Below are 14,778 nucleotides of genomic sequence, written 5' to 3'. Positions count from 1 at the left end.
TCAGATTGTTGTCGTAATTTGAAGGTATTAATATTACTTTTTTTTAAACCGTCAGTCTGAGTTTTTTTGCTTATGTTATTAAATTGAAAGCTTTTATTCATAATATTTTTTAAAGTATCCAGTAATTATTATTTTTAATAAATTACGACAATCCTCTTAATATTTCCCGCCAAACTGTCACTTGTAAATATATTTTATGCAGTTCTATTTTTCAATAAATGTAGATTATGTTCAATGTTTTAACCAAACCAATTATTCAGATCCTGCTTAATATTGTTTGTCCTCTATTGTTTGATTTGTCTTATAGTCATAGTTTAACTGTCTTTTCAGAGACCAAGGATTTGTATAGCAGGCACTTTTAAAATTGTTTTCTATCCATGACCATGGGAAGATTTACTATCGTATCCGTATATATAACCAAGGACGTATAACTAACTAATATAAGTCCTTGTTACCATGTGACAATTTGGGTCATTAGTATTTTGTTACTTTACCCTGTCTGCTCACAATGTCTTTTCAGTTTGTTATTCCTGTCTTTTCCACAAATTTTAAACGAGGGTGGTAAAGGGTTATTAGTGCAATGTGATCACTGTCTTTTTATTTCATGTTCAACATGTTTTTAATTTGATGTTCAGTTGTGGAAGACCAGTGCCTCGATCGTTTATCGTGTTCTGCTTATTTAATTTTACATGCATCATGATTTTCAAACGCCTAGTTTGCGTGCTCTGTATTTTTCAAAAAAACAAACTTGGCAGGGATTGTCAAGAAATACTTTTTTAAAAGCCATAAACCATTGATATCAAAAATGTGTATACTAAATCGGGAATAACAAGTAAAACAGAGTTTTTACATACAAGAAGACAGTGAGTGACTCAATCACAAAAAGTTCACATCAAAGTCTTTATTTTTCATGCGACATTCATGACAGATATTTTTATGTTCAACGTGAAATTATGTCTTATTTCACATTTTTTTTCGTGCAAGCTGCCCCCCTTTATCACCCTCTTTAACCATCCATATATGTTTGTCTTTATATTAATTTTTAATCTGTTTAGATCACCTGGCCTTAATACGCTTTGCCATCACTTGGAGACCATCTCTGTCGTCCATTGTACTTTTTAAAAACAACTGGACTAAATATATTAACAAACTTTAAATCAATGTTCCTTAGGATATCTTGTTTAATATTTTTATCCAGGGATTAAATCCACAAAGAAACATGGCCATTGTTGCTCAATTTAGTACATAAGGTAAAATGCATTTTGACCTTATATCTCAGAAATCAACAGTTTAAGAAAATCTGTAAGGGGGAAACTCGCCAGCAGGATAAGGGTTTTTTCCTCATTCAAAAATTTTAGAAAGATTGGACAACTCATCTTGGAGTTATTGCCCTTTAAATGTAAATTTTTAGTTAACCACAAAAACTTTTTTGAAATAAGAAAATAAATATCAGTCGCACATTTTTCAACAGGTGAGCAATTTAGGCTCTTTGGAGCCTCTTGTATTTACTTTTTTAAATTTATTAACCTTTCATTTAAAACTTTTTTACAATTCAATCTCATAGTCTGAAACAGCAAATTTTATCTAACAGCTTTAAGCATAGTACTACTCTGACATTAAAATGAAACATGCTGTGAAACTTTATATGTGCCAATATCAAAATTTGACTACAGTGAAATAATCCATTATGTAACAATTTAAGATAAGATGATATGTCTATGCTTTTTAATATAATGCCATGATGACATTGATCAAAGAATTCTGTTCTTAACAGATGTACTTAGTATACAAAATTACTAAATTTTTCATCACTATTTTTTTCTTTCTTCGATAAAGGTAAAAGCGGACAAAATTTTTGACTGGAAATTTTTATCTTACAATTGAAGAAAAACATTTCATTTGAACAAAAGTTAAAACAAAACAAAAACAAATTAAATTTCACCAATAGACAAACAAATTGTTTTAACAGTTATTTAACCCAATTTTACGAATGAGCAGGGTATGATTGTGGATAAACTCATCATAGATACCAGGATTGAATTTTGTATTTAGGCCAGATGCACATTTTATTTACAAAAACTCATCAGTGATGCTCGAAACCAAAACAGTTAAAAAGGCAAAACAAGGTATGAAGTTTAAGAACATTGAGGACCAAAATTCCTAAAAGTTTTGCCAAATACTGCTAAGGTAATCTATTCCTGAGATAGAAAAGCCTTAGTAGATGTATGTTGCTTTTATACTGTCCATATACTAACCACAATTGTTATAACTTGACTTGCATATATGGTCAAATATAATGAAAGGAAAATTTCAACTGTTTCTGATGTCAGTACAATGAAGGTCAAGTTCATAGTTACTAGAAATAGCCTGAAATTTGTGTAGAAACGTCTTTTCCAAATGATAATACTGTTAGAGAGATCACAACCATTCTTGGTAATTATTCATGATCACATAATAAGAATAAGATTGGAGAAAAACTTCAATTTATTTTTATGTCATTGTGTCCAAGGTCAAACATCAAAGTTACTGAATTAAGGTAGTCGACTGAAATTTGTGCAGAAAAGTGGTTTCTGAATATGAAATGCAGTTATACTTATTGGAATGTAACCATTCTAAGTTGTATGGTCACATGAAAAGAGGAAGACCCCTCTTGATTGTAAGGTTATGATGCCCAATATCAAGGTCTTAGTTTCTAAAAATAGACTGAAATTTATGTAGAAAAGGGTTTTTTAGATGATTAATAAAAAACTCAAGATACTCTACTGATTGCAATCTTACTTGGATATTTAATCACATAAAATGCGAGGAAGGTCTTTATTGAATTTTAAGTCACTAGGCCAGAAGATTGTTATATAATATGCATAAATATATATATATTTCAGAAGGCTAATGGGTGGGCTTGTATATACCATAGATGTTAGGTTGAATGAAAGATAAGTGGGGCTGAACAGAATGGTGAAAAACCTGTCCTGGAGAACATATTTTGTAATTATAAAAAAAGAAGATGTGATATGATTGCAAATGAGACAACTCTCCACAAGAGACCAAAATGTCACAAAAAATTAACAACTATAGGTCACCATATGGCCTTCAACAATGAGCAAAGCCCATACCGCATTGTCAGCTATAAAAGACCCTGAAATGACAATGTAAAACAATTCAAACGAGAAAACTAATTGCCTTATTTATGTACAAAAAATAAACGAAAAACAAATATGTAACACATAAACAAACGACAACCACTGAATTACAGGCTCCTGACTTGGGACAGGCACATACATACATTATGTGGCTGGGTAAAACTTTTATTTAGTTTCCTGATTTTGAAAGAAAGTAGCTGGTTTACCATGTATGTTTTAAAGATAATAGAGAAAATTAAGAAGGCCAATCGCTGAAAAGACTTAAAAAAGTGTATTGCTGTAATGTATCTCTTCACGTTTCTATACATGTATTACTAGTTGAGTTTTCGCACTATTTTATTTCTGAATATGCACATGACCAGTTTTGGACTCCAGGATTTTGAAAAAAAATACAACTAAGACCTGTTAAACTTCTTAACATTTTTAGTATAGATAGCTCCATAAGGTAAGTGCCCCCTCCCTCCCTATAATCACCCCTAATGACACAACAGTCCAGACTTTGTATTTTTGTTTTCGCTCTACTGAATTTATTTGTCAATCCATGGCTCCTAAACGAAGGAAGACAACTTTTTTTAATGTTATTAATTTCAGGGCCTGTTTGACTACAGAGCTTTCCTAATTTGTTTTTGCCCTGAATAAGAATGACATAATTGCCATTGGACATTTAGCAATTGACCTTTCAACATTGAAAGTTAATATATAAAAAAAGCATTGGTTTATGATTTATCCTTATTTGTTTATTTCCTGTTTTCTAATATTTTGAATTTTTCAATGTGTTGAATGAACTTTTATTTTTTCATCACACTTTTCTCAGAAACTTTATTTGACCTCAACCACAAGTTTTCAAACTGATACACCAAACTCGGATCAAGTTTGAATTTGGGTGGTATCACTCTCATGGGTCTCGAGTTGTGTTCCTTTATAAATAGAAATTTGCTAAATTTGCCATTTCTACACTCGAACTGTAGTTACCAAAATGTTATTTAACTTATAGACAATGCTTATTACTACCTTACTACCAAACACTAATCTAGTTAGAATATTTGTGGCATCACTTTCTTTTTTGTTATGTACCATTTTCAATGTATTAATCTGTGTCATCTAAGAAATAAGATTTTACCCATATTTGCATTTTTTGCAGAAATCATTATAAAAAAGAGAAATGGCAGTTAGTGAAGATTTTTAAAGCACAATAAGATTTACAAATAAGTCAACAGGGTTCAACTGTTGTTGACCCTGAATGACCATTACCCCCTCATTTTATGATTTTTTTTGGCAGAAAGATAGAATATATAGAAATATAATATGTGGCCAAAAATAAAATTCAGCAAAATAAGATCTACAAATAAGAAAAAAAAAGGAAAATTGTTCAGGTGGTATTTAACACTACAGGGAGATAACTCTGTATAAATCAGCTGAATGTAATAATCATGTTCTATTGTTTTAAAAGGAAATATGAAGCTTCTCAATGATCAGAATTCGTGTTTTTAAAACTGCTTTATATCGAATTAAAAGTTTCCGATAAGGTGTGTGGTACAAGTTTTTTTAAATATATATTTTTGTCAAATGTCAAATAAATATTTTTTCAAAGTTTTATGAAAATTAAAAGAGCCAAATTAATTTTAGTCGAGGTGTTTGGTACAACTAACTAGAGTTAGCTCCCATTCAGATCATGTATACAACCATATTCACAAAATTTAAACTCGTTTAACAAACAAAAATTTCAGCAACATTTCAGTATCTAATGAATCTTAGGTTTTGAATAAGCGACTAACAAAAAGTAATAATGATCTCCAAGTCAAACTTTAACTATGCATGTGTGATAATATTTAAATTATCCACACTTCAGAGGAAACACAGTAAATCCTTTGAATTGGATGGTAATAATATGTTCATTGCACTACACATGCTTTATGCTAACAGTACTCTCAGTGGCGGATCCAGGGGGGGGGAGGGGGGAGGGGGTTGGAACCCCCCCTTTACTCTGGGTTGGGAACCCCCCCTTTTTAAAATGGCTGGATCCGCCACTGACTCTTTGGCTAGTAATGGGCTGAAACTTTTAATCAGTTTGAAGAGGGGAATTCAAACTGAAACTAGAAAAAAAGTGTTTAGTTCAGGAGAAATTTGAAAAACAAAAGCCTCTTTGATAAGCATAGATGGACTACCATTACATGAAAAAAAAAATTTAAATGCAGACCAGAGAAAACTTAAATTTATCCATATTCAAAATTTGTACAATGATTTTTTAACCCAATATTCTTATATTTTTAGAATGGTGACTCTTGAAAAGAGAATGAAGAAAAGAGATGTGTTGCATTCTGCATGATCAATGTTAACCCTCCCTTATTTGTTTGATAATCAATTATGTGCACTCCATTTACTCTTCATGGTAAGTCAAAATCTTTTCAAAAATTCATTTGTTTAATGAATTTGTTCATTTTACAAGTTTTTAATTCTTTCTACAAAAGTTTACTCTAGAAAATAAGTAAAAAATCCCTTCAAGGACAAGGTCGCCACCCTATATTAAGCAAATAAACATGTTCAAAAAGGTTAACAAGTTTGCATTATAAAAAATAGGTTGTACTTAAAAGCCTTAAAAAGGTATTTTTATTTTTAAGTGTTTGTCACTGTAGTAGTAAATAAAAAATTTAAATGTAACATCGATAGAAAAGTCTTTATAGTCGTAAACAAATCAGTTGCTTTTGGTTAAGAAATTGACAAGACATATGGTCATTTCATGTCTGTTTCATTATTCTTCTTTGATCTCGTTCTAATTGTCGATGACAAAACATAAATCGGCTTTAAACCACTATAAATTGAAGGGGGATATTTGTCCAACAGGCCTCTAAAGATTGGTGACAATTGATTATGTATAGATTTTTATGGCAGAATAATGAAATGACATGTTTAAAAATTGATCATTTAATTAGTGCTTTACGATTTCATTACCTGTAGGACGACTTAGTGTGACACGAACCTATCAAAGCTACTTAAGGTATTTGTGTCCCACATTAAGGCCAGGCCAAAATAAATAATTGGCATTTATGTTTTATTGACAATAAGGTTTTCATGCTGATATCATTTGTTTAATATCTTCAATTATTGAAAAGACACATGATGAAATTGATGATGACTATAAGCTTTGATTTGATGCCAAAAATAAATTGTTTTAAAATGCAGAAAGGTATAAAGTGCATTGAGTAATTGAAAATGGGATGATGCATGTACTGTCATTAACAATTTACTATACAAAAAAAAAGAAATCAAAATGGAGATCATGACAGCAGCAGACGAGGTTTAAAATTAACTTTTATATAATAGATAGTTTAAAAAAAGACAAAACTTTGAATGAAATAATATTGATATTTGCTGTTCCTACTTTGTCAATTGTCGATTTGGTCTACAATTTAGAAAATAAATATTAATTCAATTAACGACGAATTTGGACACAATGACTCTTATTTTCATTCACAACTTTAATACTGTCACTTTCATTGACAAACTATCAGAGACTTAATGATTTATCTGTTGCAATTTAATGAAAATAAATTAATGAAAAATAAAATTGTATAGATAACTTTAATCATAATTCATTTGACTGTGACAAAGGCTTTGAGAATTGTCAACAGGGCCGAGAAACATTATAGATTTTCCTTCGTAAAATGTATCGGTATGTTTCAATGGTAAAATACTTCTATTGACTGTTACGTTTTTTGTCACCAATCAAATAAAAAGGGGATAATAAAATTAAGCTGGCTAAACTAATTACGAAGTTTGTCACCCAGTATTATTACCATGCTGGGGGTTTAATTAATCACAGATCATTCTTCAATGAAGGATTTAGATATTGAGTAATTGTTAGTATAAACAGAGAGAAATGTGTCCTGTTATCAATTATTGATTGTAGAATCGTTTCTGGACTGTCATTGGGATGTTCCCAGCTCTGATACAGTGACAACTTTCCAATGTGTATTCCTTAGCAACAATCTTCTGCTGGAGTTTAAAAACAACTTGTTGATGGGACAGAAGTTTAACAAAGTTGAAATGTGACCAAAAAAAAGAGCCTAATGAGTAATTATTACAGTCAAATGAAAAAGGTAGGTGTGAATATATATTTTTTTTACTATGTCCTTTTGACAAATGATGAGAAGGATATAAATCCTTACTTTTACAAATTTTCCAAAAATTGGGGTAAACTTTTTTTTCTCAAAGTTTCTATTAGCTTAGCATCACATTAAAATTGAGTGTTAAGATTAAATGTGCAGTTGGATTTTTTTTCTTCTTATATAAGTATTTTCATGATCATTTATTTAAACGACTGTTTATCAATATCTTTAAGTGAATGCAAAACTATCTACTTGTTGCCTCCCTCTATAGTTCCAAGTAGAATTAATTTAAGATACACAGTTGCACTAACTTTCTGCTCAAAAAGCTTTTTAAAAAAAAAGCATACAAATCTTTATAAGATAAAATATGTAATTATTAAGACAAAAAAAAGCAAACACATTTGAACAAAGCAAATAATCAAATAATGAATGAAATTTAACAATTAATAAAGAGAAATTTATCAATTAATCTATTTCTAGTTTATTGTCAAAGTGCAGTTTTTTTTTAAATATGCAAACGATTGTGCTGAAGTGATTTAGAAATAGAAAATTAAATTGATACTTTATTTAAATCCTTTAAATAACAGAGCCAAGGCCAATGAAAAAAGTTTAAATCAATAGGAAGAAACGTTAACTTATATTGACGGATGCATACCCTACTGAGCCATCCTACCAAAGTCATTTTTAAGAATCAATAAAACTTTGAATTTAAAAAGAAGTCCTCAGGTGTCTTTGAATTTGAAATTAAAAGTGACATTGTAGGATATGTTAAGAATGTCATTGAGCATGTATTATACTTTATTGAAACAAATATCATAATTGCTGATAGTTTAGCTTAAACATATTTTATTGTTCAAAAGGACAAATGGATCAAACACGCACATCTCCTTATTATATAATTGCTGGTATGATGAAGCATATTCAGACATAAATCACTGAATAAACTGATTCATATTGAATTCTTCTTATTGAAATTGATAACTCTTTCTAAATATAAAATACCAGTAAGCAATTTTTTTCAGAATTTTTTTTATTAACTATTGGTATATCAACTGATTTTTCAGTCAAAAGTGATTGATCACAGATATCAATCTTTATCATTCAAAGAATACCAACCAATTGTCATTTAAGTTGTCTTTTGTAAAATCTTAATGAGTTTCATCATTTTTCGAGAATTTAATTGTTATGGCTGATCTTCGATACATGTCGTTAAATTTGTTTGCAACCTTTTTAGACTTAGCACAATTATGAGCTGGACATATTGTATTGACAATGGTCTATCAGTGAATAAATACAGTATGTAGACTTCCAGATTTCTTTCTTTTTTTCCTGGTATCTGTCTCAGTGAATTATACCTCTCATTTCCTCTTAAGGTGGTACCTAACACTACAGGGAGATAACTCTGTAAAATCAGCTAAACGTTTTAATTACGTTGTGTTGTTAAGGGAATATTAAGCTTCTCAATGATCAAAATAAGTGTTTGTCAAACTGCTATATAACCAGTGTAATTTTTCTGATAAAACGGTTGGTTCAAATTTTTTGAAATTTTTATATTTTTGTAAAAGGGTCAAAGTAAATACTTTGTCAAAATTTTAAGAAAATTAAACGACCCAAATTAATTTTAGCTAAAGTGTTGGGTACCACCTTAACCATAACTACTATATCCTACACTAGTAAAATACTATAAATATCTCAAGAAAATTAGGTACAATAACTAATATTTGGTAAAATATTACTAGAAAAAAATCAAGTTTCTTTGGGTTGTTGGGTTTCTGTCTTGTTGACCCATACCTTAAATCTCCTTTTATTCATACAAAATGATACAACTACCCATATCTAATAGAATACATCATATAAGCTTTTTATACTGCTGTTTTGAATATCTCCTACATGTATGACTTCACTGAAACCTTTATCTCATTCCCTGTTTCATAAGCTCTTTTATTATTGTATTCTCTGTAGTATCAAATGCTTTCCCAACCTAGAGACATATCAGTTCTCAGGCTTCAAACCTCTTCCTGATATAGATATCTTAGGTTGAATACACATTTGTTACATAGCTCTCAATATAATAACTTCTCTATAAACAAAATTTTAAAAAAGACTATTAAGATAATCAGTGGAAGTTGTTTCCCAGTTTCTGTGAAATAGTATTGTTTTTTTGTCAATTTAAAATATGGTTGAAAAGGGAAACAAATAAATATTTCTAACTTAGACACAGACACATCTTAGGATTATAATATATTTTGCTTTCAGATATGTTTGATGCAAAACAATCTGAATTACTTCTGATCTCTATAAATTAAATTAAAAAGAAAAGAAAAAAGGAAGGATAGTCAGGTTAGTTTCTGAATTTGATCCTTTTTCCTCCATCATAAAATTTCCTTTTGCCAAATATTTATGTCACTTGATAAATATAAAAAAACTAAATTCTACTACTTCTTTTTATAAGTAAAAAAAACAAAAACAAGATGTCGAAACCCCATGTGGATTTTCTCTCTTCCCCAAAACTTGTGTCACTACAGGGATTAAGAAATTGCATGTCAGCCTTGTACTATTATCTAAACAGTTAACCAGCACATTAAAAAACTGTTACAATACCATATGGTAATAGTTATTATTAATAATTTTTATAGTTAATTAATTAGCAGTGGTATAATAAAGGGAGACAGTTCAAGTAGCCATGACTTATGTAGTTCCTATCCTGCTGTTTAATCTGACTCATGTCACTGATAGGGACATGGCCAAATAATTTCCTTCATCCCTTGGTAGGTGTCCCATAGATAACTGTGTGATAGGTTACAGCAGCTGTAACCCATTAAGAGTATGAAGTGTCCTATTTCATTTTGGTCATTTTCCAGGCTGCAGTAAGATTGTCAACAGGTCAGATCTTTGTCAATCTCCTCACAGTCACCAAGGAAACCTGCAACTTTCTCAGGATTTTAGTATACCGCAGTTTTAGTAGCATTTAGAAGTTACTTTCATTATTTAGGTAAGACATATTTTATTTGTTTATATTTATTTTCATATTTTATAATAGACAATGTTGCTTTTTTCCATCTCCATACCATAAACAGTCTTCACGCTGAACTTCTAAATCTACAGGCCCGCAGCTCAATTTTTGAAAATTTTTAGTTAGATTCTGTTGGCCTGTAGGTCTGATTTTTACAGGCCCGAGAGCAATTTTACCAGCCTGGGCTGCCTGGGCTGCCACTCGTCGTGAAGACTGCATAAATTAATTTTTAAAAGTTTGGAGAATTTATTTTTATTGAAGTTGTCATGTTTAAACTGATTTTTTTTTCAAAACTAAAAAAAAAAACTTGGTTTGTCATCTAAAACTATGTCTATGAGATTATAATGTAAAAGTCTGATAGTGCATTTTGAAGTAAAACAAAGGCTTTGTGTGTACATACAATTTTTATATATTTGTAAATTCTTGTTATTATTTCCCTTTCTTTGAAAATACAATAAGGAATGCCAAGAAACTGTCAATCTGAGAACAAACCAAATAAATTCATCTTATATTTTGGGTTGAAATTAAAAATAGATATTGAATTGACAAATTAAGAAACGGGGTAAAAAAAATGTTCAATCAAAGTTTTGGTTTAATGTTTTACCTTTCCCATGCTTGGAGACAATTAAGTGGAGTAATTTTCCATGACAGTATTAATTATTCATGCTAATTAGATTTTTTTCTTTTCCAATTACTGTTTAGATTCATTTATTATTTACTTATTTACCTAAAGATTGTTCTTTTAAAGAAGAAAGTGTCTTTCTGGTCTCTTGGTCAATGAAAGTCAACTACCTTATGAGTCCCATGGGAGCTGTATCTCTAATTTGGTCCAATAAAACAATGCCAAACACAAACTTTCTCTTTGGTATCAATAATAAAATGGAATTTTATTACATCAAAGAGACCTCTGACTATAAGCCATTTGGGACACTTTTTAGAAACAGATGACTTCATTTCTTAACCATATGACTGATATATGAAAGAAAAGATGTATTTCTTAGATAAAGGAGGTAGATAAAAAGTAGCCCTGTGTTTAAAATTGTGTACATCATCTTTGATAGATGTCAGAGGCGCAAGCTGACGATCCTCAGTGTGCTACAGTCTAAATTTGGAATCACATTGGCAATCAGGGCGACTGTGAAGACGCAGAAGTTGTGTGTGGTGACTTGTGTATATACAGGAAACAGGAAGGAATTAAAAAAACCAAGCTGACGATCAAATCTCGTTGTTGGTATGTGGATAGTAGTGTCCCATCAGAAATGAAGCCATTGGAGGTACTGGTCATTATTTTTTTATTTTGTCTTTATATGTTGTCTGTAGAAATTTAGAAGTTACCGTATTTTATGACAATTGACTACCTGTAAAATTTTCAATTTTGTTATAAATATGACAGTTTTAAGTTGAAATTTAAAGATTTGAAATTTATAAATTAGTCTTTTCTTTCACAAAACGTTTCTTTAATTAATGAGCTAATGTTATTGTTGATTATCATCACGATATTATTGTTTTGGTTTTATCACTTTTTGATGTAATATGTGGGAGTGTCTAATTGTTCAATCGTCTGTTATGAGAAATTAGTATGGCTTGATTGATTGATCGAAAAGGAATTCATTTCAAATTCATTTATGCATAAAAAAACTCCCTGTTTTTTTTTATAAAGTATATTAGCAAATTATTGAAAATTATTTGAATTTTTTTAATGTTTTAGCTGCTTCAAAAGGGAGACATGTTTGACCAAGCTTTTAATTATTTTTTTGTATTTTTCTATTTTTTTAAGCCGATATTTTAATTGCTATTTCTTTTTTATGCATGTTATTATATCAATTTTATTTTAATTTTTGTAATGATTATAAAATCTATTGCAATTAATTTCATGATGAAAAAGTTTTATAGATATTTTTTATTCAAAAGCATAAAGATAGATATAAGTGTTAAATTAGTTGATAAAACCTAAAAGATAAGCCTGTCCCTGGGAGAGATCAAAGGAAGAAATCTGATATTTTCCCATCTCTTTATGTCACTAAACAGCTTCTGAATTTTCATTAATGGAATTTCTATTTATAGAGGTCATGTGATATTCATTCACAAGAAACAGATAACACTGCACATCCTCATTGAGGCACCATAGGGTTAATATTAAAGATAATGGGAATATCATGTAGAATGTTAATTAGCCTAAACAGTCACAGGGTGTGTTTCTTGTCAATGCTGTCTTTAGATCTAGAAAATTTGTTTACTAGCTTGTGGCTTAATTATTCACTTTCACAAACACCAAAGACAAAGGCTGTCAAATCTGGGAGCAGTATATCTTTATGTTCCTTGTCAAATTCAGAAGATGTGATAATTTTTTACAGATGTCAAAACTTAAATTAAGGTTAAATATTAATTTTTAAGTTTTTTTCTGTATTAAATATACAAACCATCACTAACAGATTCATTTTCCTAATACAGAGCAGCTATTGAGATATATTATATAAACAAAGAAGCTACCAATAAATTCATTTTCCACAACTTTTTTTAAAACAATCCACAATTTCAATGACATTAACAGTAGTTGGTTAGGCTTAAATTGAGGCTTTACACAATTTGAATGAAATCTTGGAATTTCATGAGAACCTTTTGATCAAAAGACAGGCACCTAATGTAAAACAAAGCATTAATAAGTTTACATTTCCTGTCTTGTTTGCTTGTAAATAGGATTGCAAAGGTGTAGGGTAAACAAAACTGACAACAAACAAACATCACAAGTTAACCAGCATAAGACATTTAGAGGTTACAAAACACTTATAACCTTGAGCAATGTTGATTTATTACATATTTTTTTATTTTACCAATAAATAAGGGTAAACTAATATTCAAATGAGAAGGCTCTAGCACACACTAATAGTATGGTTACTTTTTAATTTAAAAATTTTCACAATTCGAAAAAAAATAGTTCTCTGTAGTGAGTGGTTTGAATTGTGTTTTCTATGAATATTAATGGTATAAGTTACTTATCATATTCCCCTTTTTTCTCTCTACATATGCATAGAAATAAATAAGTATTTTCTTTCGAGTATACCCCCCTAAATTTAAGTGAATTAAACCCACAGTATTATGTCACTTAGCTATCTTTTACATTTACCCCCTGGGTTGCCTCCCTTGTATATTTTTTTACATCTCCCGATGGTTACCCCTTCTGCACAGTAGTATCCCATCCTTGTATCTTTGACATATAATAATCTAGCAGGACATTAAACTTGAGATATGTTATGGTGTATGATATAGGGTATTATCTTACACTACTGGGAGATCAGTCTGCCAAAAAACTTTCTCCTCAAAGTCAAAAAAGTTGTAATCAATTTCATAAAAAAAAATGGAAGTTGTCTATCAGCCTCTATTGTATTATTCTAAAGTTATCTGACTTTGTATATCTAGAGTCATTAGGAGGTGTTGTAAGGCCCTCTTTGCTTGTTTGCAAATGAAAATTTGTCCCTTAAAGTTTTTCAGTGTATGGTTTGATTTGAATGAATGTGGCCGTCTGATTTTGAAATACGTACTCTCTTAACTTTTGAAGCCCAAAAGACTGGAACAAATGTTTCTGTAAGTTTCTAGCATGGTCCTTTGTATAAAAAAAAAAGAAATAAAATTTTCTTATTAGAAAGTATTTGAACTGAACAGTTTTTCCCAAACTAGAACTTTTTTTTTTTTGGCAATCTAAGAAAGAATGTCTGAATGCTACAGTTTCCACCCAATAAATTGCTAAAACACAGGTATTCATTTGCTGAAATGATCTTCAGTGTCTATAAAAATCGTGTCATTTTGGAAATCTAGTGATTTCTTTCTATGTCAGCAGATTTTTATCTATATTTGAACACATATTATAAATCATTAATGCAGTCAGAATTTCACATGAGGGTGTACTGTCATGATTTTCAGTAGACATCAGACAAGCTTGCATGTTAATCCGTACTAAACTTTTTTTTAATAAGCAAGAAGAAGTCGTACTTGCCCGTAAATGTGCATTAAATCACTAGAGCTAGGTGGCCATGGTAGAAGTTAATTAAAAAGTCTGTTGGTTTTTCTAACAGGCCTAAATAGCATTCAGTAAACTATTTAATTCAGTGATACTGTCTCTTATGTGGATTGCCGTAATGGAACGATTATTACCCTTGGCGCTTATGTAGCTATTCAATTGTATTAATCACTTATCGAAAAACAGTGCCATCCAAGAGATTGTCACTTAATGTCGAGATATATTTGTCGTATACACACATAATGTGTCCCCACATGACAACGAATTTAAGCTATTGAACGAATTATTGATTTCACCCCTTAACTCGTTGTGACGTTTGCGACCAAAAGTGACATTTAGAATCTCTATCATTTCTATATAAGCTCTATTATTATTTAAAATTGTCCTCTGAGTAAAGTGTCCCTTGAGTATACTGGGTTTCTCACTCATTTAGCGAGGGCAATTCAATCCTTCTGTAGTCAACTACGATTCTTTTATCGCATTGATTATTCTCTGCGACATCAT

At 30.2% G+C, this 14,778-nt stretch overlaps 1 protein-coding gene and 1 long non-coding RNA gene across 2 annotated transcripts in view; both read left to right on the top strand.

Moving 5' to 3' along the window:
• The first annotated feature begins 5,386 nt into the window (after positions 1-5,386).
• On the top strand, positions 5,387-10,230 carry LOC139520147 (uncharacterized). Its single transcript, XR_011663826.1, has 3 exons — positions 5,387-5,529; positions 7,048-7,237; positions 10,108-10,230. It is a non-coding gene; the product is annotated as an uncharacterized lncRNA (long non-coding RNA).
• A 1,118-nt stretch (positions 10,231-11,348) lies between these two features.
• The window catches only part of LOC139520146 (zinc finger protein basonuclin-2-like), a 40,884-nt gene continuing 37,454 nt past the window's right edge, over positions 11,349-14,778 (top strand). Inside the window, exon 1 of the mRNA XM_071312613.1 lies at positions 11,349-11,533. Coding sequence (XP_071168714.1) covers positions 11,519-11,533 — 15 coding nt within the window. The 5' untranslated portion in view covers positions 11,349-11,518. The remainder of the gene's footprint in view (positions 11,534-14,778) is intronic.

Source organism: Mytilus edulis, chromosome 4 (assembly GCF_963676685.1).
Source record: "Mytilus edulis chromosome 4, xbMytEdul2.2, whole genome shotgun sequence".
In the NCBI taxonomy this organism is placed as follows: Eukaryota; Metazoa; Mollusca; class Bivalvia; order Mytilida; family Mytilidae; genus Mytilus; species Mytilus edulis.
The sequence above is the reverse complement of the archived record's forward strand: the minus strand, read 5'-3'. Positions and strand labels throughout refer to the sequence as shown.